This window comes from Dipodomys merriami, unplaced genomic scaffold (assembly GCF_024711535.1).
Source record: "Dipodomys merriami isolate MVZ:Mamm:240054 unplaced genomic scaffold, mDipMer1.0.p SCAF_3, whole genome shotgun sequence".
Classification (NCBI taxonomy): domain Eukaryota; kingdom Metazoa; phylum Chordata; class Mammalia; order Rodentia; family Heteromyidae; genus Dipodomys; species Dipodomys merriami.
This window is the reverse complement of record NW_027204492.1, coordinates 18,866,834-18,890,729: the sequence shown is the minus strand read 5'-3', so window position 1 is coordinate 18,890,729 and position 23,896 is coordinate 18,866,834. Positions and strand designations below refer to the sequence as shown.

Genomic DNA, 23,896 nt, shown 5'->3' with positions numbered 1-23,896 from the left:
AAGTGCACCTAAAGTGTAAAACATTTGTATTCATAAAAAAACATTAATGGGAAAATTAGAATAAAATTGTTTGTGCTTCAAAAAAAAAAGAAAGGGGATACAATTACATGGGCAAGGTGATGAGTACATTTCTTATCAAGCATTGTTGCCTCCTCCTTTGTTTCCCCTTCTCATCCCTTCCCATAACTCCTCTGTACGGTATTTTTACAATAAAAAATTTAAAAAATAATCCTCCTTTCAAATAATAAATACAGAAACTTCAGCTGAAAAAAAAAGGGGAATGGTGTCGGCGAGAGTAATAGGAGTGATCTGGATACATTGGAAATGTCACAATGAAACGTCCCTCATACAAGTCTTGTATGCTGATTAAAAAAAAGAAAACGGAAAAAAGGAATGAGATTTTATCCATTTCATGAGGGAAGTTGTGAGGGCGAAGAGACAATATATTATAAAAAAATCAGCTCATACTGCAGAGCAGGGCAGCTTTAATGAGAGTGCTTAGGAGGAAGGCAGCGAGGGTGAAGGGGCGGGGCCTTATGTTAAGCGACGGCTGGCCCAGTCACAAAAGGCGTTCTATTTTCTTTCACAACACATTTAGAACGAAACCGGTCAGTGGTAGGCATTCATCCACGAGCCGCGGGGCTGGGAAAGGCCCTTGCTGATTCCTTTGCCGCACATCCCGAGACGGTTACCATGGAACCCAGGAAAGAGCTGCCTGGAGAAGAGAAAACAGCGCGAAGCCTGTCAGAAGCCTGTTAGAGTTTCGGTTAGAAGTAGGCGTCTCCTCCGGCACGGCTCACACTTCCGGTGTGCTGGCAGCCAAAACCAATCCGCGCTTTGCGGGGTTGCGTGTGCGACGCCAGCAACGCAAAGCTCCACCCGGAAGTGAATTCCTGGATGTCGAGCTCAAACCGCTACTATGAAGTAAGGAGTAACGTCCACTCTAATTATCGGGGGAAGGGGGTTGAAGAAGGGATCAGCAGCGGAGGGAAGCCTTCCTGGGGCTGATGTTATATAACGTCCTTGGAGAACAAAAATTGGGAAAATATAGGTGGCTGCAATGCTGAGTTTTGCTTCCCTCAATTCTGACCCGAACCAGCTCACCTGATCAGTTTTTCCCCTTTTCTCTCCTCCGCGCAGCCCTTTAACTAAGGTGAAGCTTATCAACGAGCTGAATGAGCGAGAGGTCCAACTTGGAGTGGCTGATAAAGTGTCCTGGCACTCAGAGTACAAGGACAGCGCTTGGATCTTTCTGGGTGAGGCCCTTATCTATTTCTAGCAGGGACGCTCACTCATATTTTCTGATATATATTGTCGGTCGTGGGGCCTGAACTCTGGGTCTGGACACTGTCCCTCAGCTCTTCAGCTCAAGGCCGGCGCTCTACCACTTGAGCCACAGCACCACTTCCAGTTTTCTGGTGGTTAATTGGAGATGAGTCTCAAGGACTTTCCTACTTTCCTGCCCGGGCTGGCTTTGAACTGCTAGCCTCAGACCTCAGCCTCCTGAGTAGCTAGGTTTCCTACCATGAGCCACCGACCCGGGCGTCTTTTCTGATGTTTTAAGACCTTGATCCATCTCTTCCTCCTCATCTCTCATTTTAATCACCTATCTGCTTTTGAATACATTTATCCTATCTTTTCCTGACCGTTCTTTACTGTCCCTCTTAGTGCTTCTGACTGTATTTGTAATTCACGTACTAATGCTTTTGCCACCTGGGTTCTAACAGACCATTATGCCTCTCTCACTTCCACCCATTTCACAGCTAAGGAAACTTGAGACTCAGACAGGTTAGCAAACTCCTTAAGGTCATATAGCTAGCAAATACAATAGCTAGGAATATGGGATTCTAAAACTACTGGTCTTAGACACTGTCCTTTATTCCTAATAACTGCTCTAATTCCTGTTCCCTAAAAATTTATTTTTCCCAATTAGCCCTTTTTTCTCTCTCCATGACTATTACCATTTGTACATTCACTTTGTGTCACAACCAATAATACTAGAATTTAATGAGTTTGACTATCAGATATTGTGGTAAGCACTACATACATACATACATACATACATACACACACAAACACACACACATACACATATATATTTAATGAGAACAAACCTGTGAGGCAAATACACTAATATTTCCATTTTGCAGTTGAGGACACAAATGGGGAGGGGGGGATTATTTCCTATGAAGTGCTTAACAGTTGTCTTTATCACTTTTACCTTATGTTTAAGTGAGGTTAATAATGACATACTTATGCTGTAAATTTTTGTGGAAGTAGTTTTGTTACAGATACTATTTGTTTTAACCATAGAACTTTGGATGTCAGAAAGATGGAAGGATTAGATTAGTTTGGTCAATGGTGACCCCATCCTTTCCACTCAGAGATAAATGCTATTTTTTTGTGTGTGATCTGCTGATACTCACATGCAATCAGACTACTTTTTGTGAGGACAAGGACATTTCCTGGCCAAGTTCATTGTACATAGCAAATACTTTGCTACTGTTTGAATTGTGGTGTGATTTTTTTTTTCTTTTAGGAGGGCTTCCTTATGAACTGACTGAAGGAGACATCATCTGTGTGTTCTCACAGTAAGTCTCCTTTCATTTCCTGTCAAATGGATCAATAGTATTCTATTGCTTCTGTGCTTCATTGTTGGCATCAAAGAGCCATTTAAATTCTAGATTGAATGGCATTCCTGTATGAGGAGGGCTAGAACTTTTACTCTAGTCTTGATAATTTCTGTGATAAAGTTCTATAACATGAGTATGTGGAAGGTACTAGAATTTGAATAATTTAGAGGTTGACTTGGTGATTTTGTTCTGTTACTTTTTTTTTGTCCCAGTCATGGGGCTTGAACTTGGGGCCTGAGCACTGTCTGTAAGCTTTTGTGCTCAAGGCTACTGTTGTACTGCTTGAGTTATAGCTCCAATTCTGGCTTTTTGGTGGTTAATTGGAGATAAGAGTCTTATGGACTTTCCTACCCAGGCTGACTTTGAGCTGGGATTACAAATGAGAGCTAGCAGATCCCAGCCTGTTAGGTGTTTTTTCTTTGTTTGTTTGTTTGTTTTGTCACTCATGGGACTTGAACCCTGGGTCTGGACACTGTCCCTGAGCTATTTATCTCTAGACGAATGCTCTTCCACTAGAGTCACAGCGCCACTTCTGGTTTTCTGGTGGTTAATTGAAAATAGTCTCCCGGACTTTCCTGCCCAGGCTGCCTTTGAACCGTGATTCTCAGATGTCAGCCTACTGAGTAGCTAGGATTACTGGCCTGAGCCACCGGTGCCCAGCCTATTTGTTACTTTTTTAGGCCCTTATTCAGTCTGAGCTTACAGTGAAACAGACTAAAACTCTCAGGAAGTTATCATGTTGGCCCATAACAAGAATTCTATGTGATTCTTATCTACAATTAACCACTAAAAAGCCAGAAGTGGAGCTGTGGCCCAAGTGGTAGTGCACTAACCTTTTTGTTAAAATAAAGTTCAGAGACAGCATCCAGGCCCTGAGTTCAAGCCCCATGACAGGCACAAAAAATGTGTTGGTCATGTACCTCCTCCTTCCTCTCTTTAGATGGAAAAATCTCAAATGATAATTGGATCAGAAAGCTCTAGAAATCTAGTCCTTGAAGCAGCAGCTAGATTTGACAGAGCAGCAGTAACTGAAGGGAGCACATGCTCACAGCCCTATTTTATATTAAGATGTTAGATTTGAGGCTGAGGTATATATGTGATTGTGTAACATAGCTATCACTTTCTATTTTATTTTTGTGAGTCCTGGGGCTTGAACTTAGGGCCTGGGCACTGCACCCAGACTGCTTTTGCTCGAGGCTAGTGCTCTACCACTTGAGCCAGAGCACCACTCTGGCTTTTTCTGTTTATATGGTACTGAGGAATTGAACCCAAGGCCTCATGCATGCTAGGCAAGCACTCTACCACTAAGCCACATTTCAAGCCTTTCTATTTTATTTTTATAAATTTTTATTTATTTATTTATTTGGCCAGTCCTGGGGCCTGAACTCAAGGCCATGGCACTGTCCCTGAGCTTCTTTTGCCAAGGCTAAAACTCTACCACTTGAGCCACAGCACTACTTCTGGCTTTTTCTGTTTATGTGGTAGTAAGAAACTGAACCCAGGGCTTCATGCATTCTAGTCAAGCACTCTACCACTAAGCCATATTCCTAGCCCTATAAATTTATTTTTAATATATAAAACTTTAGCTTATCTGCAATTTATCTTTTATAAGGAGTACTAAATTAATTTCCACTTTGATCTTTATTTAAAGCCCTTATGCATTTATTTCATTAGATTTATTTCTTCTAATATATATTTATATGTATATACACATACATACACACACATATATATTTATACATATACATATATCTATATATATATATAGAGAGAGAGACAGAGAGACAAACGGAGAGAGTTTATATGTCAGTCCTGTGGCTTGAACAGAATTAGAGTTCGGATGTTATCCTTTAGCTTTTTACTTGAGGCTAGTGCTCTGCGACTTGAGTCATAGCTTCACTTCTAGCTTTTTAGTGGTTAATTGGAGATAACAGTCTCACAGACTTTCCTGCTTTGGCTGGCTTTGAACCATGATCCTCAGATCTCAGCCTTCTGAGTAGCTAGGATTACAGATATGAGCCACCAGCATCCAACCTTGTTCTTTTTTTTACACAAACAAAACTATTTACTTTTTAATTTTTTCTGGTACTGGATTTGGAACTCTTAGCTTTGAGCTTACTATGAAGCTCTACCTGTTGAGCCATACCTCCAGCTCAGCCTTTTTGCTGGTTTTTATTTTTTGTCAGTAATGGGGCTTGAACTCTGGGCCTGGGCCCTATCCCTCAGCTCTTCAGCTCAAGGCAGCATTCTATGCTGGTTATTTTGACAATGGAGTTTCATGGATTTTTTTTTTTTTTTTTTGCCCGGGCTGGCTTTCAACCTTGATTCTTTGGATTTCAGCCTACTGAATAGCTAGGATTACAGCTGTGAGCCAGTGGTGCCTGACAACAAAAAAATTCTTCCCTCCCTTTCCCCTCCTCCCTTCCTCCCTCCCTCCCTCCCTCCCTCCCTCCCTTCCTTCCTTCCTTCTTCCCTTCCTCCCTTCCTCCCTTCCTCCCTTCCTCCCTTCCTCCCTTCCTCCCTCCCTCCCTCCCTTCCTTCCTTCCTTCCTTCCTTCCTTCCTTCCTTCCTTCCTTCCTTCCTTCCTTCCTTCCTTCCTTCCTTCCCTGGTCCTGGGGCTTGAACTTTCACCCTGGATGCTGTCTCTTAGCTTTTGTGCTCAAGGCTAGTACTCTGTCACTTGAGCCACAGTTCCACATCTGGCTCTTTTTGTACTTTATTGGAGATAGAGTCTTACAGACTTCCTTGCTAAAGCTAGCTTTGAACTACAATCCTGAGATCTCAGCTTCCTGAGTAGCTAGGATTACAAGTGTGAGCCACTGATGCCTAGCAACAATAAAATTCTTTAAGTCTAAAACTTGCCTGAGTATGGCATTAGCCACCTCCCACAAATTTTTCTATGTATCTATCTCCATTTTGTTCTTTTCTCATCAGTCTACTCCTTTTTGTATGGTTTTGTTTTGTTTTTATTGGTGATGGGGATTGAACTCAGGGCCTTGGCAATGTCCCTGAGCTCTTTTGCTCAAGACTAGCATTCTACCACTTTGAGCCACACCTCCAAGAGTGGTTAACTTGTGATAGTCTCATGGGGACTTTTCTGCCCAGGTTGGCTTTGAACCATGATCCTCAGATTTCAACCACCTGTGTTGATTACAGGCATCAGCCACTGGTGCCTGACATCTACTACCAGTTTTTTTCTTTATTTTTTCTTTTGTTTTTTACTTTCATTTAATCATTTTCTGGGAGAGTAGATTTCAAGTTCTAGTTAGTAGCATAACTTTGTTCAAACTATTAAAATTATTTCCAGCTTTATAACTTTGTGATTGGAAAATATAGACTAGACTAGTCTGATGTATGGAGTTAATTTTAGTTTGTTTTGAGACTTCTATAGTTAATTTTAATATACATCTCATGAATTCTTGAAAAGCTACCATCTCCTTGCAGGATTCAATGGTATTTATATATCTACTAGTTTTGATAATAGTTAATAGAATTACTGTTAGGTAATTATGTTTGTGTTTATATTACATATTTCATATTCCTCTGATTTTAGTTCTATCAAATTTTGTATAAACTTACAAAGATGTTTAAATCTCGTATAGCTTTTTATTCTTTTTGTATTTCTAATCTTTTAAAACCGAACTAGAGTTTAAACTCAGGGACTTAATATTTGCTAGGCAGGTGCTCTACTATTTGAGCTGTTCTCCCAGTCCTTTTTTGCTTTAGATAATTTTTGCTCAATGTGTCATAATTTTGCTCAGGCTACCCTGGACCTTGATCCTCCTGACTCTGCCTCTAGCATAGCTAGGATGATAGTCTGGTTCCACTATGCCTAGCTTTTATGGTTGAGATGGGGTCTCTTGAACTTTTTGCCTGGACTAGCCTCCAAGGGTGATCTGCCTAATCTTGGCTTCTCAATTACATAGGATTACAAGCATGAACTGAGGCTTGAATTCAGGATCTCACTCTTTCCCTTCACCCCTGGTGCTGTGCCACTTAACCCACAGTTCCATTTCTGGCTTTTTCCTGGGTTAACTGTAGATAAGAATCTCTTACATGTGTCTTCCTTGCTCCCGACTGTGATTCTTAGATGTTACCTTCCTGAGTAGTTATGATTAAAGGCATGAGTCATGGGTACCTGGTTTGTATCTATCCTCTTTTTTTTTTGCCAGTCCTGGGGCTCGAACTCAAGGCCTTGGCACTGTACCTGAGCTTCTTTTGCTCAAGGCTAGTCCTCTACCACTTGAGCCAGAGTGCCACTTTGACCTTTTTCTGTTTATGTGGTACTGAGAAATTGAACCCAGGGCTCATGCATGCTAAGTAAGCACTCTACTAAGCCACATTCCCAGCCCTCTAAATAGTTTTTTTTTTTTTTTGTCAGTTGTAGGGCTTGAAATCTGGGCTTGGGCACTGTCCCTGTGCCTTCAGCTCAAGGTGAGCACTGTACCACTTGAGCCACAGCACCACTTCAGTTTTCTAGTGGTTTATTGAAGATAAAAGTCTCATGGACTTTCCTGTCAGGAAGGGCTGGCTTTGAACTGTGATCCTCAGATCTCAGCCTCCTGAATAGCTAGGATTACAGGCATGAACCTGTTACACATTTTTAGTTGGATATTCTTGGTATATCATTGCTTGTCTTATTTTCAGCTGTTCTGTACATCTGTTGTAGATGTGTCTTCTATAGAGATTTTATTTTAATTCTGTTATTCAGTTTAAAAGTTGTTGCATTTTAAATTAATAATTTCTTACTCTTGTAAAATAAACAGATATGGGGAGGTTGTTAACATTAATCTTGTTCGAGATAAGAAGACTGGAAAATCAAAAGGATTTTGTTTCTTGTGTTATGAAGACCAGAGGAGTACAATTCTGGCCGTTGACAATTTTAATGGGATCAAGGTATGTGTGCTTATTAACCAGGATTTTCATTTTTTATTTTTTTATTTTTAGAAATACTATTTTATTCATACTCCTGTGTGAAAAAATAGGTAAAACTATCACTTTATATACATACTGAAAACAGGATTCAGTAACAAGTCATATTTAGATTCTATAAAGAACAATCATTAAACAGTCATTGGTTATAGAGAGTACAGTAGGAAGAAAAGAGTAAGCTATAATTTTCCTTTTCATGAAAGAGAAGCACCCTCTGAAAAAAACTCATTAGTGACATATATCTACACTGCAAAGTAAATATATATATAAAGTTAGTGATTGCACTGATTTTATTACTTTTACTAAGCTATTTTATCTTCTCATACTCAATGCAAATAAAACACAATGGAAGAAAAATATGTCCTTGTTATTATTCACAATAAGAAGGTCTGCTGTGCCCTTGCAGTCTGGGAGTCCTGTATGATAGAGAGCACTTGATGGCTCACGTGGACCAATGCACCATTTTGATTCTGATCCACTGAACAGGATCCCATTCATATGTGGTGACTGCACTAACTCCACAGAAGCTGTGACAGACTGAACCAGTTCAGATTATCCCCATTAGAGGATTTTCATTTTTTTAAAGACTGTTAAATTTTTTTTATCAGTCATTGGGCTTGAACTCAGGGCCTGGGCCTTTCTCTGCAATTAACCAGGAGTTGATTGGACTTACGCTTTTTTGTCTCATACCCACAGGTCAGTTCAGTATATTGTTAGGGCTGCAGAGGTGCCAAGATATATTGGAAAGGAAGTAATTCTGCAGAACGTGAGGCTTTTCCCTATCTGTCTCTACCATCCAGTTGTCTACCACCTTTCATTCTCAGCAGTTACCCCTTATCTCTAGTGCAGTACAAAACAAGATTAGCCACCACTGATTTTAACATAGTGTCCTAGAACTTGGGCTTCTTATTCAGGTCTTGTTGGCCTAGGACATAACCATGTTGTCTGAAATATGACTCCAGAGACCTAGAATTTGGCCTTGGAAATTCTCTAGTTAAAGTCTAACGAACAATCGTACAAAAGTAAGTCATTCTGAAATTTTTAAGGGAGTCAGCAGTCATAGGAGGGAAGTTTGGAAAAACAGTTTGAAAATGAGGAAGAGTATGGGTGACAAAAGCTTCTCAGGCTTAAAGGGAAGAATATGTCTGCTCTTATAATGGAACAATAAAAACACATCTTATATTTCAGATGTTTGGATGATGAAGTAATGTCTTTTTCTACTTGAAAATAGATTGGTTTTAAGTCAAAAGTTCATTTTATTGTTGTTTACCTGGAGAGTAGTGGTTCACAGCGTGAGCAATATGAGCGAATGATCCATTATGGTATTGGTAGTATTAGGTGAGTGCTAAAGGAGAAAGAAAATGATACAGTAAAAAATTATTTTCCAAATCCACGCACTAGTGGCTTATGCCTGTAAATCGAAGCTACTCAGGAGGTTGAGATCTGAGGAACATGGTTTGGAGCCAGCCCAGGCAAGAAGGTCCATGAGACTCTTATTTCCAATTAATCACCAGAAAAGCTGGAAGTGATGCTGTGTCTCCAGTGGTAGAGCACTAGCCTTGCACAAAAAGAAGCTCAAGGACAGTACCTAGGCCCTGAGTTCAAGCTCCAGGACCAGCAAAAAAAATTCGAACTATTTGGTGTGACTTTGTATACTCCTTATTACTTTGTAAAAAAAGTACCTGTGTAGTATTGTTAGATTTCAAAAATTCCATTTGGCTTTCTCAAAGCATGCTTCTGGATAATTATGGATAATTGTTTCTTAAATTCTAATAGACTTACTTAATGCTTGTGCTTTGGGGAAGCATTTCCTTGCCTTTTTTTTTTTTGTTTTGTTTTTTGGTCATGAGACTAACTCAGTACCTGGGTGCTGTTCCTAAATTTTTTGTGCTCTGGGAAATCACTCTACCACTTTGAGCCACAACTACGCTTCTAGTTTTTTTTGGTGATTGATTGGAGGTAAGATTCTTGCCTGTGTTGTTTGAACCATGATCCTCTGATCTCAGCCTCCTGAGTGGCTAGGATTACAGGCATGAGCCACCAATGCCCAACCCTTGTCTTTTTTTTTTCTCACCTCACATCAAACAAAACCAATGAGGCTTTTGTTTTAGCTGCCCTAGGTCACATGTGGCTGCCCAAGTGCTATTATTAACATCTATATGCATGTCCTATGACCCACCAGTTGAGCAGAACTGATTCTGGATTTTTTTAATGGTTTTCCCAGAAACAGAATCAAGGAGGTAGGGGCCATGTTTCTCCATAATTGGAGTTCAGATAGTTTGATATGAGGGCTGAAGCATTATCTGTCTTATTAGATCAAGGGAAGAACTATCCGTGTGGACCATGTAGCAAACTATCGGGTTCCTAAAAGTTCAGATGACCTGGATGATGTCACCAAACAGCTCCAGGAGAAGGGCTGTGGGGCTACTACCCCCTCCTCGAGTTCGTCTGATGACTCTGAAGATGACAACTACATAAAAAATACTCAGAAAGGTAAGGTGTTAAGATTCAAGAAAGGATTCTGAATAGTCTTTGTGTCTGCTCTCTCTGTTCCTGGATTTGGATAACCAGATCTTGGTGTTATTGGAGTTTACACTCAAGGTCTCATGTTTGCTATGTTGGGACAATACTGCTGAGCCACACCTCCAGTCAAGGGATTTTTATTTTATTTTATTATTATCATCAAGTAGTTGTGCAAAGGAATTGCCATTTAACAAAGCAGTTTACGAACATAGCATTGTTTTGCCATATACCAACTATACACAAATAGATTTGAAATGTGAAGTACAATATCACATATATCACAAGAACACCTAAGCAAGAGAGTGAGGGAGAAACATTTCATGAAACAAGAAAGATCACACACACAGAAATACTCAGTTCCAAAGATAAGGAAAGAGGAAGTATCTAAGAAAGACTAGCTGGTCAGAAGTGTTTTCCCATCCTCCCAAATAGATACCTTGAAGTATTAACACTTGTTATTTGATTGTGTTTGGAAAAAGTCTTTAAAGAGATAATTCTGGAAGGAATTGTCTTATATAACAACTTGACATATCAGGCAAGACAGATGTTCAAGTTGGCTTCTTGGAGGGATTTTCCTGGAGATATCTCCTGTGACTGCTGTATGCTGCTGCCACGGATAGTTTTTCTTATGCACATTCCCCATCTGCTAGTGTTTGAACATTTTGGAAGTGTAATACTTTGGTTTGATGTAATGTACTTAGAGGAGAAAAGAACTCTTTTGTGACTGCCAGTCCTGGGGTTTGAACTCAGGCCTTGGGCACTGTCTCTGAACTTTTTAGCTAAGGCTAGTGCTCTACCACTTGAGCTACAGCTCCATTTCTGACTTTTAAAATGGTTAATTAGAGATACGAGTCTCATAGACTTTCTTACATGGGCAGGCTTTGAACTGTGATCCTTAGATCTCAACCTTATCAGTAGCTAGGGCTACTGAATGGCATGAGCCACTGCTGCCTGGCAAGAAAAGAACTTTTTAAAAGGGAGTTATTTCTGTTTTTTGTTATTGATTGTCCCCTTTTTGTTTTCAGACATAAAAGAAAAACAGAAAAGTAAGAAAGACAAAGAGAAGGCTGTATGGGAGGTTCAAGCAGAGCAAATATCTTCATCTCCCAGAAGCAAAACAATAAAGGTAAAGGATGCACATGGAGCTAAGAAATACAGCAGCAAGAGCTCAGAGAGAGGTGAGAAGGCTGAGTCCAGAGAAGGCCGGAAGCATCATTCAGACACTCCTGAGGTCCGGACTTCCTACCGTGGTGGAACAGAGGATCCAGAGAGGGAGCCAAAGAAGGAGAAGTCCAAGCATGAGCACAAGTCCTCAAGCAGGAGAGAGGGAAGAGACGACAAGAACAGGGATAGGGATAGAGGGCGAAACACAGATGCATATTTTAGCCGGCGCAGTGGGCATTCTGAAGGACGGAGTCACAGAAGTAGAAGTAGGAGCCGAGATAAGCACCATAGGTATAAGGATCAGCATTCCCGAGAATGGGAGCTCTCCAATCCAAGTGACCGCAGGCATTACTGAAGTCTGTTTCAGCTGCCCAGTTGATTTGAAAAATTGTGTTTTAAAAAAAGCAGTCAGTTCTATTCTCCTAGTAAAAATTATTCATATAGATATATGTAAAATGTGTGGGAATGAATTATTTATCATTGCATAGTAGCATTATTGAGAAGACTAGGATTTTAATAACCAGATATTGCTAGACTTTTTAGCATAGTCCATTGTCCCTGGGAATATGCCTGGTATTTAGCATTGTATGTGTCCAAATTTTTGGTTTATAAACATGACCCTTAAGCCCATAGATCTCAATTTAAGATGAAGTTGCCAGGAAATAGCAGATAGTTGATAATTCTGGAATTCTAGATGTCAAGAACCTAGTATTGTAGGAACTTTCTAACTGATAGGCAGATTTACAGGTTAGGTACATGTGGGTCAGTGGATTCAGACGACTTCATAGGGCTGTGACAGTATAATTAAAATTGGGTAGTTTCTTCCCCAAACCCTTTGAAAACAATTTTAAAAGGTCTTCTCATTTTATATTTTCATTTTGCTTTGACTTTTGAGGGGATTACATGTACCTCTGCATTTTTCATTGCTGCTTACTTATTCACTTATTTGTATTGAGAATTTCATTTAACACCAAATTATCCACTTGAGCAATTCAGTGGTATTTGTTATACTCAGTTTTGGACAACCATCGACTGTTCCAGAATATATCATCCCAAGATGAAACTATATCTATTAAACTAATTTCTCCTCCTTGTTACTGGAAACCTTCCAGTATGCTTTCTATTTTTGTGAGTTTATCCATTTTAGGTACTTGTGAAACCATTTAATAGTGGCTTAATTTTCTTTTTTTGCAGGGCCTGGGGCTTGAACTCTGGGCTTGAGTGCTGTCCTTGAGCTTCTTTTGCTCAAGGCCATAGCACTACTTCCGGCTTTTTGAAGTAGTTTACTGGAGATAAGAGTTTCAAGGAGTTTCCTGCCCAGGATGGCTTTGAACCTTGATCCTCAGAGCTTAGCTTCCCGAGTAGCTAGGATTACAGGTGTGAGCCACCAGCACCCGTCTAATAGTGGCTTTTTATGACTGGTTTCTTCCACATAGTGTGCTTTCAAGGTTCGTCTATATTGTAGTATGTGCCAATTTTACTTTTTATGAGTGTGTAATATCTCATTGTATGGGTATATCACTTTCTTTTTATAGATGGCCACTTGGCTTGTTTGTACCTTTTGGTTAGCTTCCTTTTTGTGTGCAACACATACTGGACTTCTTTTTGGGCTTAGTCTACTTTTTTTGGTGGTACTGCAGTTTGAAGTCAGGGCCTGGTACTTGCTCAGAGGTGCTCTACTAGTTGAGCCATGCTCCCTGCCTTTTTTGGGTTCATTTCCTAGATAAGGTCTTACATTTTTGCCTAACCTAGCCTTGGACCACAATCTGCCTGAACATGCAGTTTGGAAATAACCATGGGGCAGATCAGGAGGCCCATTTGAATCATATTGAGGCAGCCTTTGAGTTATTGCTTGGCCTTCATAAGCCTGTAGTCTAATGAGGACCATGATGAGGCCACTATTCCCTAGGCATCAGTCAACTTAAATCCCAAGTCTAGTATTCTTTGAATATCTGGGCATTCTTTTTCTCAGTGTTCATATATCCAAGTAAGTGGCTTTGAAGGAAGTACTGAACATGCTATCACATAATCACTATTGTCTTTCTTCCTAGAAATCCAGCCACCTCCTTCCAGATCTGAAAATGGGCCAAAGTCTGGGAGTTGAGCAAGAAATTAGGGGTTTTTATTGGGGGAGCCGCCCTCAGATTTCCATTACATGGTTTCTTAGACAGGAGATAATGAGCCAACACCCTTGTTGGCTAAATTATTCCAGCCATCTCCTTTCTCTTTGTGGGCCTCTTGCACGTAGAATTTTCATATTTCTGAATTAATACACCTTGGAAGACCATTCTCCTCCCAGGTTATTGTCAAGGAAATCTTTTAGCAGTTGGACTGAAGATGGAAGAACCTCTGTGCCTGGTGCTCTTCATGTCCTATACTCCCCTTATAAGGATATCCAGAATTCCATCTCATCATGGCCTGTTTTCCTTGACTATCCACCATCAGCTTTATTACTGCCAATTTGTCTTCTCTGAAGAGCAAATGTTAAAATGGAATTCGATTTACAAGAGATTGGCTAGGGAAAACACCCATGCGGGAAGTGAGGACAGAGCCAGGAGTCTACATGCAGGTCTAACCCCTGGAGAGATGAGGGAGGGAATACAAGAAGGGTAAGCAGGAAAAGATAGACTGTGTGATATAGTTCTGGGGCTTTTCCAGCAAAGAAAATATTCTTAGGAGAGGTCGTGCACCCTAGGCCCTGAGTAACCCTTAACATTCTTGGTGAATATCTTAGACTGCAAGGGTTATTGTGCGTGTGCACACACTCACACGTGCGTGTATGTGTATGTGTGTGCGCACACATGCGTGTGCGTGTGCGCGTATATGTGCATGCAGTTATTAAGGAGATCAAAGTATCACAGACTTTCTTAACTGGGATGGCTTTGAACTGTATTCTTCAGCTCTCAGCCACCTGAGTATCCATGATAATAGACATGAACCACTGGCAACCAGCTTATAATTTTATGCTTTATATTTAAGTACATGATCCAATTTGAGTTAATTTTATATAAAGTGTGAGATTTAGGTTGAGTCTCATTTTTTTTATTGCCTAGGAGTGTTCATTTGCTTCATTACTTTTTTAATGCCGGTTTGGGGACTTGAACTCAGGGCCTGGGCACTTTGCTTTATTTTTTTTTCCTTGAGGTTAGCATTCTACACTTGAGCCACTGCTTTACTTCTGGCTTTTTAGTGGTGATTTGGAGGTAAGAGTCTCATAGGGTCTTGCTTAGACTGGCTTCAACTATAATGATCAGATCTCAGTCTCCTGAGTAGCTAGCCTTGAGCAACTGGCATCCAGCTAAGGGTTATCATCCTAATACTGAGTGATTGCTTCAGAGTCTCATAGAGGCAGCTAAGTAGGCCAAGTTGAGCATGGTGTGACTGTTCATTGTCCCCAACCCCCCAGGACTCTCAGCCCAGATTTCCACCTGCAGTGCATATCCCTTACCCATCTGAGCCACTTGCATTGCCCTGGGAGACTTAGGTATAAGGAACAATGTAGATGTTGTCATATTTATCGTATTGAACTTATTTTAACCCATGAACTGTTCCTGGTTGCCTGAGATACCTGGGAAGTTCATGGCAGGTTTACTCCCTGCTATCTTCCCTTTCAGCATACATAGCCCAAAGTAGCCTGTTATAGGAATTTCATGTCTTGCTGGAATGGCCTCACTTAGTTTCTCTTGCCACATCTGGCACCTGTAGGAACTCTGCATGATATACTTAGTTTCAGCCATTGTGGATTTCAACTATAGCTGAATACTTTGAGAACCCAGCAACTATGGCCAGCAGTCTGTTAACAATCCTAGGGTCATAGATCCATCCTGTACTAGGCCCAGACTAAAATACCCCATTAGCCATTGGTTTTAGTTAACCTTTGAGAACAGTGTATGTTTCCTTTTGCCCTTCATGGGTCACTGCAAAGAAGATAGTTTGAGTTCACCGGTAAACAGTTTTCCAGGGATCTCACAGTTAAACAGTCATACTGAATAAAATGCTCACAAAAATGCTTTTTAGCTCTTGGTATATCATTTTCATTGATGTGGCCTAATTAATGCCTGAGTATGTCTGTCTCTGTTGTGCAACTTCTGACCTATTGGGACTTATACCTAATAAGTACCAGTATTTACAGTTTGTAGTTTCATTCGACCATTTTTAAATTAAAAAAAATTGTGTCAGTACTGGGACTGGAACTCAGTCCTCATGCTCTTGCTTCACTCAAGGCTGGTGCTCTACGGCTTGAGCCACACCCCTACTTCTAGGTTTTTAAAGCTAGTTAGTTGGAGATGTGTCTCACAGACTCATCTGCCTGGTATTGGCTTTGAACCATGATTATGGTTCCAGGCATGAGCCACCAATACTCAACTTTTTTTTAATCTTAAATTAGAAATGATGTCTTCTGGTGTAGGCCATCCTTTCTGCAAACATATTTTGGAGTTCTTTGTAAGGAATAATGTGGTCTGTGTCTAAATGGCATTCTAGTGAAGTGTAAAGTGCACTATGCTCTGCTGTTAGGACCAAGGAACAAAAGACAAACATTTCCTGTCTCTTATCTGATAGCGTAAATTTTTTTGGGTGTGATTATTTGCACTATGAGGATTTAATCTAGAGTGTCTTCCTTTATTAAGTAAGAGGCCACTGACTTCTGCAATCATTATTGGAAATTGTCATATAATAGCTGATAAGAGCAGGTAGGAAACAATCAACAATTGCAGTAGGAAACAACCAACAATTCCATTTAGCCATTAATACAATGACCAGTAGTAATTGTCAACAATATGTTATTTAAGATACCTTGGTCCCTAGATGAGTCATTAAGAATACTAAAAATAATTCTGGGTGCTAGTGGCTCACACCTGTAATCCTAGCTACTCAGGAGGCTGAGATCTGAGGATCGTGGTTTGAACCCAGCCAGGGCAGGAAAGTCCATGAGACATCTCCAAGTAACTACCTGAAAACCAGAAGTGATCCTGTAGCTCAGAGTGGTATAGTGCTAACCTTGAGCAAAAGAGCTCAGGGACAGTGCCCAGGCCCTGAGTTTAAGCCTTATGAGTGACAAAAGAAATACCAAAATATGTGTCAGTTCTCTACACGGGCAAACCCACATGACATTATGTTAATTGTCTTACTTAAAAGTATATACACATAGAAAGCTTTTGTCATGCTATATTTAATCTCAATACAATGTCTCTGTAATGAATATAAAAAATTGCTTTATTTTTTTGCCAGTTTATAATTTAGAAAGATACTTTGATCAATGATCATCTACCCTTGTTAAAGAACCAGAGAAATTGAAATGCCTCAGGAGCAGCTGCATCACTTATTTTCTCATACACTTTAGGTTTAGAAATCACTTGTGGGGGAGGTGAGGAGAAGGGAGGGCACAGAAATGGAGGAAGGAAGAATGAATAAATATAGTCCTTATAATCAATATATAAGTATTGAACTTGAGGGTAGGGGTGGGATGGAGAAAGATGGGGGAGAATGATGGAAGGTGTGACATTGATCAAAATGTTTTGTACTCATAATCTGATTTGTGGAATTAAAACTTCTTGGTACAACTACTTAATTTAAAAAAAGGGGGGAAATTGCTTAAGAAGCGATGTTGGTGGTCATTCTAATACTTTTTCTTTTTTCTTTTTTGCCAGTCCTGGGGCTTGAACTCAGGGCCTGGGCACTATCCCTGGCCTAGGCTAGCACTCTACCACTTGAGCCACAGTGTCACTTTCAACCTTTTCTGTTTATGTGGCACTAAGGAATAGAACCCACGGCTTCATGTATGCTAGGCAAGCAGCCTCTCTAATACTTTTTCAAGAGAATAGTATTTATTAACATGGAGATAATAACAGCAGTAAAAAGAACAAAAAGCACTTTATTTAAATCACTAAGTTCCTTGGATTTTGATTGATATAGTAGATGATGGTTAAATGATAAATCATATTGTGACATTATCAAAGTGTATATCTTTGCATGCATTTCTGTTTTTACTATGCAAGTCATTTTCATTCTTTCCTCTGATAGACCCTCATTTATCCTCTCCATTGGCACTATCCCCTTGCACTGATAACCGCCCCACAATAGAAACTGTTTTTCTCCCATCATTTTTTAGTGTGTTCATTGTACAAAGGTATTTATGTATATTTTAATTTGATTAACCCCCTCCTTACCTGTCTCCCACACCTATTTAACCAATTTCAGTGAACTTGCTTATACAGTCTTCATATATACACAAAATATATTTTGTTACTGTTGATCTTTTTTTTTTTTACTGTTGATCTTCTATCATTTTCTTTCCCTTTCCTGTTTCCTTTCATCCCTCTAAAACAGATTCACAGTTACAAATGTGTGTGTGTTTGTGTGTGTGTGTGTGTGTGTGTGTGTGTGTGTGTGTGTGTGTGTGTATGTATGTAAATTCTACAGATGAATGAAAATGTGATAGCTTTTTTCTAGCTTTCTGGGCTTGACTTGATCTGTAGTTCCATTCATTTTCTTAAAAATGATATAATTTCTATGAATATTTTTTAATATAGATGCTTTAAAATTTTTTCTTTGCCTTTAAAGTTTTCTTGGGCCATATTGTCCAAATTGTGGAATAAAAGTAGTCCAAAAGTACATATGGAATCATGGCTTTATTGTCACACTTTTTCCAAGGCCACATTTGGACAATCATTAGCTCTGTAGACTAGGTAGAAGTCTTCCCTATATTCTAGCCAGGCATTGATTTTATCATTTTATTTTCTTTCATTGCAAGTGAGGCCTATTGTGCAATTACTTGTAATGACTTAGTCTAGTTCTTTATTTAAATTGTTCTATCTCTCAGAAAACAGATATTGTTTCATACATTTTAGTGTATTTTGGCCTGCAGACTTTGAAAAGCTAAGCTAGACACTTCTCTTCCTATTTTGGTGCTCACATTTGGATATTTATCAGATAAAAAAAATTGTATAGGAGGACTGGCTATTTTCTGTTTGAATTGGTAGCATAGACACACAAGGCAGGCAGGGCCACCAGAAAATTGTGGCTGGATTTCTCAATCTCCCTTTGTTCTCCCCCACATATGTTCTGCTCTTGTGAAGGGAGGAGACTGAATTAGAGTTCTTTCTAAAGATAAATGTTAATACACATGTTGTTTCATTAATCCAGAGATTGCTTCTGGAGAATAAAGCAGCTGGATGGAGTTGGAGGTGGGGCGAGCTCACTCTATCTTTTCTACTTTGGAATTCTATACAATGTATACTACTCATTAATGAATTAAAACCATATATAGGATCAATATTTGTCATTATTGTGAATGTTTCAGAAATGACATGAGCGAGCAAATATAGTAGCCAAATTTGAAGGTAGGTGATATTGTCTGCCATTCTGTTTACTAAAATTCAATTCACCTAACATTTATGGACTATAAGTATAGTATAAAAAGTGACTTGCCTAAAAATACTTCCTTGTAGAGATTTAGATAATACTAGGACTTTCCTCTGACCTAGCTTCTTGGATAAAGTTGGAGCATGAGAATAGCTATTTGAGTGACCATTCTCTTGTATAGGTTAAGAGGGAGAGACAATGGTGGTTTCAGTAGCAGGGTGGAATTTCTGCCTATGGAAGCTGTTTCTAGCTAAACACCATGATTGAATCCCTGGAAGGCACAGGTTCTAGTTTGTTCTCTGTGATTACTTAACTTTGATGTGCTATATAGTACCTGTCATTTATCAGTTCTGCTTTGGAAAATATGGGGAACAAGTATGATTGCAAAGCATGAGCTCATCTCTGGATGCATTGATGATGTGTGTGTCTTAAAGGGGTCATGAAGCCTGAAGTCATCAGAGCCCCCTTCCCGCCACCCTTTTTTTTTGTCCATGACTGGAGCTTGAACTCATTATCTGATGGTTTTCCTCATTGGCTGGTACTCTACCACCTCAGCCATGCCTCCAACCCCCAAAGCCCTTCTGAGGGGTCATATCTGAGGTGTTTTTTAAAATTTATTTTATTGTAAAGATGCTTTACAGAGGGGTTATAGTTACATGAGTATCTTAGATGTTTGAGGGTAGATTTTAGAAATGAAATTTCAGGGGACCTTCAGCCTCAATTGAATTGGTCCATGCTCAGGATGTCACATTCCAACTAGACCTGCACTTTCCAATAAGAGGACCACTGGCCAATTTTGGCTTTTTAAAGTGAAATAACGTACAGTGAAAATGCCAGTTCCTTAGTCACACTAATGGCTCAGGGACATGAAGCTTAATGGCTACTGCACTGAACTGTGCATGTGTAGATCAAACCCATCATCACAGAATCTTCTAATGGACAGCATGGAATTGGACCACTCAGGAATGGTGGAATTGGATATAGCAGTGAGATCCTTGTTACAAGCCGTTTTGGTGCTTTCCTTACTCATCTAGAGTTACTTATTCTTTGAGGTGTGACACCATTCTAGTTCTTCCTGGAAGCTTCTTCTGAGTACTCTAGCTCAGAGCAATATCTGCTTTCTTAGGATCCCTCCAAACCATCCAAGTATTTCATGACACATTGTCTTTTGGCACCACAGTTTTGTTTGTCAAATCTTCCCAGCAAGGTTGCAGGGCCCTCAAGAGCAGAACTTAAACGCCACACTGTCTGGGAGATGCATCTGTTTGTGAGAATTCATGCCAGAATGCTTTGTAAGAGTATGACACAAAGTGTCTTCCAGTGTTCATCAGAATCAGAATATAGGATCCGCACCATATCAGCTTACAAAACCCACTTATTTTGGGGTAGATGTCAGACTACTTTTTATGTCCGATAAAGCAGCTTCAATTTTTGCTTTGATCAGTGCATGGGCTAGGAGGTAAGGAAAATTTGGATATATTGGGGTTTGATTTTGAAAACATGTTTGACAGAATTGATGATACCTTCTTTGTTACTTCAGAAGGCTCTTGAGAAGTACTGGGTATATGTTCTGTGAACAAACCAAAAGAGATGAATATTAGATTGAACAACTGAGGTTATTGTGCTAGGAGATTGATAATATAGGAGACAGAAAGAACCATTTATAGAATGACATGGTTTGTTAAAGTGCTTTCACAGAGGCTCTATTTGCTCCATTTCACACCTCTGTGAAGGAAGCAGGAAAGGCCACATGCATAGGAAGTAGCCAAGTTGGTACTAGGTAACAGCTCTGTACTCTGCACCATAATGTCTCTTGCACTAATTCTGCAGAGCCTGCACTCTCATCCTAGCACATAACTGTCAAAACAAGTCCCTGAGCTAATCCTGCATGAAAAGGTAACTTTCCACTCTCCAGGGTAGGTGACCCTTTCAGAATGTCTAGGTGAAAGCAGCAGTGCATTAAAAAGGGCTATCATTTCTCAGCCACTTTGGGTAAATTTTCAGTTGACTGCTCTCCAAGTGATCTGTTTGTTGTGTGAGCTGTAAAGGCCACATGTGTCCAATAAGAGTCTCCATCTGAACTCATTTTTTCGCACCACTTGTTTTGTGCATCAGGCTCTTAAAGCATATTCTAGTTCACATTAACAGAATGATTATTGTATCTGTAAAGATGGAAATGAACATTTATCTCCATTGCTGATGCATCATGACAGGATGTGATACCATGTGAAAAAACATAGGTTAATACAGCACATACTTTCTTATTTCCAGCAAAATAACCCAATTTTCTTATACCTCTTATGCTTATCTGGTTTGCATTTTGTTTTGGTTGGTCATGGAGCTTGAACTCTTGGCCTGGGCACTGTCCCTGAGCTGTTCAGCTGAAGGCTAGCATTCTACCACTTTCGGTTTTCTGGTGGTTAATTGGAGATAACAGTCTTGCAGATTTTCCTGCCTGTGCTGGCTTTGAACCGTGATCCTCAGATCTCAGCCTCCTGAGTAGTTAGGATTACAGGTGGGAGCCATAGGTGCCCAGGTGGGCTTTTTTTTTTAAATACTATTTTGAGCATCTTCACATAAAATCCTTTGTGTATTTCTTTCTTTTTCTTTTTGTCAGTCGTGGGGCCTGAACTGTGGGCCTAGTCGCTGTCCCTCAGCTCTTCAGCTCAAGGCCAGCTCTCTACCACTTGAGCCACAGCACCACTTCCAGCTTTTTCTGCTTATGTAGATGTAGTGATGAGGAATCAAACCCAGGGCCTCATGCATGCAAGGCAAGCACTCTACCACTGAGCAACCTTCCAAGCCCCTGTGTATTTCTTTCTTTAACAACCCTTAACAGCAAAAAATACATTATTTGATTTTTTTAACCACTGCCAAGTTTCCTGTACTATGTAGGACATGGGTTGGAAGTGCCTGCCACATGAAACATACTAAAACATGTGATTTTCATTTGATTGGCCATGCAATTGGAAACCTAGATAGGATTAAGTTATTTCTCCTTGCTAGTGAACTCTCTGGGATGTAGTGGTCACTGAATATTGGTCCAGGCTGGCAGGAAGCAAGTGTGTGGGATGAAAGTCATAGGTCCCACAAGATTTGAGTACTTGCTCTACCATTTGTGGGTTATACGTTTCTCATTCAGGTCATTCTCCTCCATTTTTTCCTTCTGTGCAACTGGGAAATAACTTGCTAGGGGCTGGTGCTCATGCCTGTAATCCTAGCTACTGAGAAGGCTAAGATCTAGTGATTGCAGTTTGAAGCCAGGCAGGGCAGGAAAGTCCGTGAGACTCTTAACTTTAATGACCAAAAAGCCAGAAGTGGAGCTTTGGCTCAAGTGGTAGAGCCCTAGACTTGAGCAAAAAATACTTAAGGACAGTGCGTAAGCTCTGGGTTCAAGCCCTAGGATAGGCAAAAAGAAAAAAGGGAGGGGGGACATGAGTTACTGAAGGAACACAGATTGGTCAGTGATTTCACTCCTGAGACTGTTCCTTAATACAATGGAGATAATGTTTCTTGGGGGCAGAATGAGAACAAAGCACTTCACAGAAATACTGTGACATGGTAAATATCTGGTCAATGTACTTCCAGTATCTGTAATCCCTGTACTGTGAGATTCAACTCAGAGGACAACCTGCAAATCACAATGTATAGTTACAATCATATTTTGTCCTCACATTGGTGATGAATGGGACAAGATGAGCTACTCACTTCAGAGAGGTGGGTAGACATAAGCAAAATGCTTATATACAGAATGATGTAACATCTGTAGTAGAAAATGACACATACATACATACATACATCACACACATTTACCTAAAATGATATTGTCTGAAGTAGTGAATCCAAGGGAAAAACTCTTATATCACAAGAGTTGTGAACTGTCAAGGCAAAATGGAAATGTATACATTGAACATTTATTTATCAAGTGTCTACTATATGTCAGGCACTGGAGATTCAGCAGTAAATGAAGGTGATAAAAATTCCCACTCTTATCTTCTTGAATATTATATATTTATTTGACTATATAGAGGCTTTATGAGGGCAAGGGCTTTTTATGTTTTGTTCACATCCATATCCCTAGCATCTAACACAGTGATTAACATACAGGAAATACTCAACAAACTTTTATTTTGATAGTAGGGATTGAACCTAGTATTGATAATTAGGTATAGAGATCTGTCATAATTATATTAACTTCATTTGAATGTAATCCAGTTCTTTGCACAAATTATCCTTACATATTCCTGTTTTAGTGTTGACTACTATTGGGAAAATTTCAATAGAAGAGAATAAACTAAATTATCTAAAAATTGGTATGGCAGAATTAATAGTATAGGCCAAAAGGTTTGACATTTTTCAGGCTATATGGGGTGCCTTTTGGATCTTTCTCATAAACTCCTTTGATTCTAATAGCAAACATATTGAATATGGAGTCTTATCATAAAGTAGTGAGTTTATTTGTTGAAAATGTTTTTCTATTACTACATTAGCTAACTTTTTAGCTAAATGCTCACTGTTATAGTTTGAATCTTTACAATAGTCTTGAAACCTATATTCCTGCAAAATCTTGCATATCAAAGTGTGAACAATCTTATTGACTATCATTTTATCAGTTGATGGCATTTGAACCCTTAAAGGCCCCCAAACTGAAGATGTGTTAGTTGTAGATGGTATACTACCCATGGATGTGGTATGTTACCCATACTTAACTGTTTTTATCTCAGATAATACTTGATCCATGGATGTTTCTTTCTGCTTGAGAGGTAGTTTGTACCTGATTTCCTTGATTGGAGTTTAAAAATTTAACTTGTGATTCTGAAAGCTTCTTTAAAATATAATCAATTAATTTCATAGCTGTGTCATAGAGTTCATCAAACTATGTCACTGGTTACACTTTGACATGTATCATCTATGTCTGGCCAGGATGAAAAAAATCACCTTGTTAACTATTTCAGGGAGAACATCTTCTAACAGGTTAGCAGGCAAAACCCTAGGGTTTTGTTCTGGTGGGTTCTGGGGATGAACTGGTATAATAACCTTATTTTTAATCTTTGTATCTTCCCATGCATCCTCATCTTTGAAATAAGCATTTTGGCTAGGTTAAGTTTTTGAAAGAAGGCTTTACCAAATCCTTACCATCTTCTTCAGCAGTGTATTTGGCTTTATTGTCTAGGGAACTTTGGATTTTGAATCATCTGTTAGTCCATGAAAAGATGACAATTCTACAGTGTTGCTATAAATTACTAACATTTTGGACATAGGTTGGAATATTTGTTATTTGT

General features: G+C 39.6%; 1 protein-coding gene across 1 annotated transcript; it reads left to right on the top strand.

Moving 5' to 3' along the window:
* Positions 1-631: 631 nt before the first annotated feature.
* Rbmx2 (RNA binding motif protein X-linked 2) lies at positions 632-17,503 on the top strand. The gene is made up of 6 exons (XM_070039736.1): positions 632-924; positions 1,141-1,256; positions 2,540-2,591; positions 7,400-7,529; positions 9,881-10,058; positions 11,114-17,503. Exons 1-6 carry the CDS (start codon positions 920-922, stop codon positions 11,605-11,607), a joined length of 975 nt encoding a protein of 324 aa, XP_069895837.1. The 5' UTR covers positions 632-919; the 3' UTR covers positions 11,608-17,503.
* Positions 17,504-23,896: the final 6,393 nt, after the last annotated feature.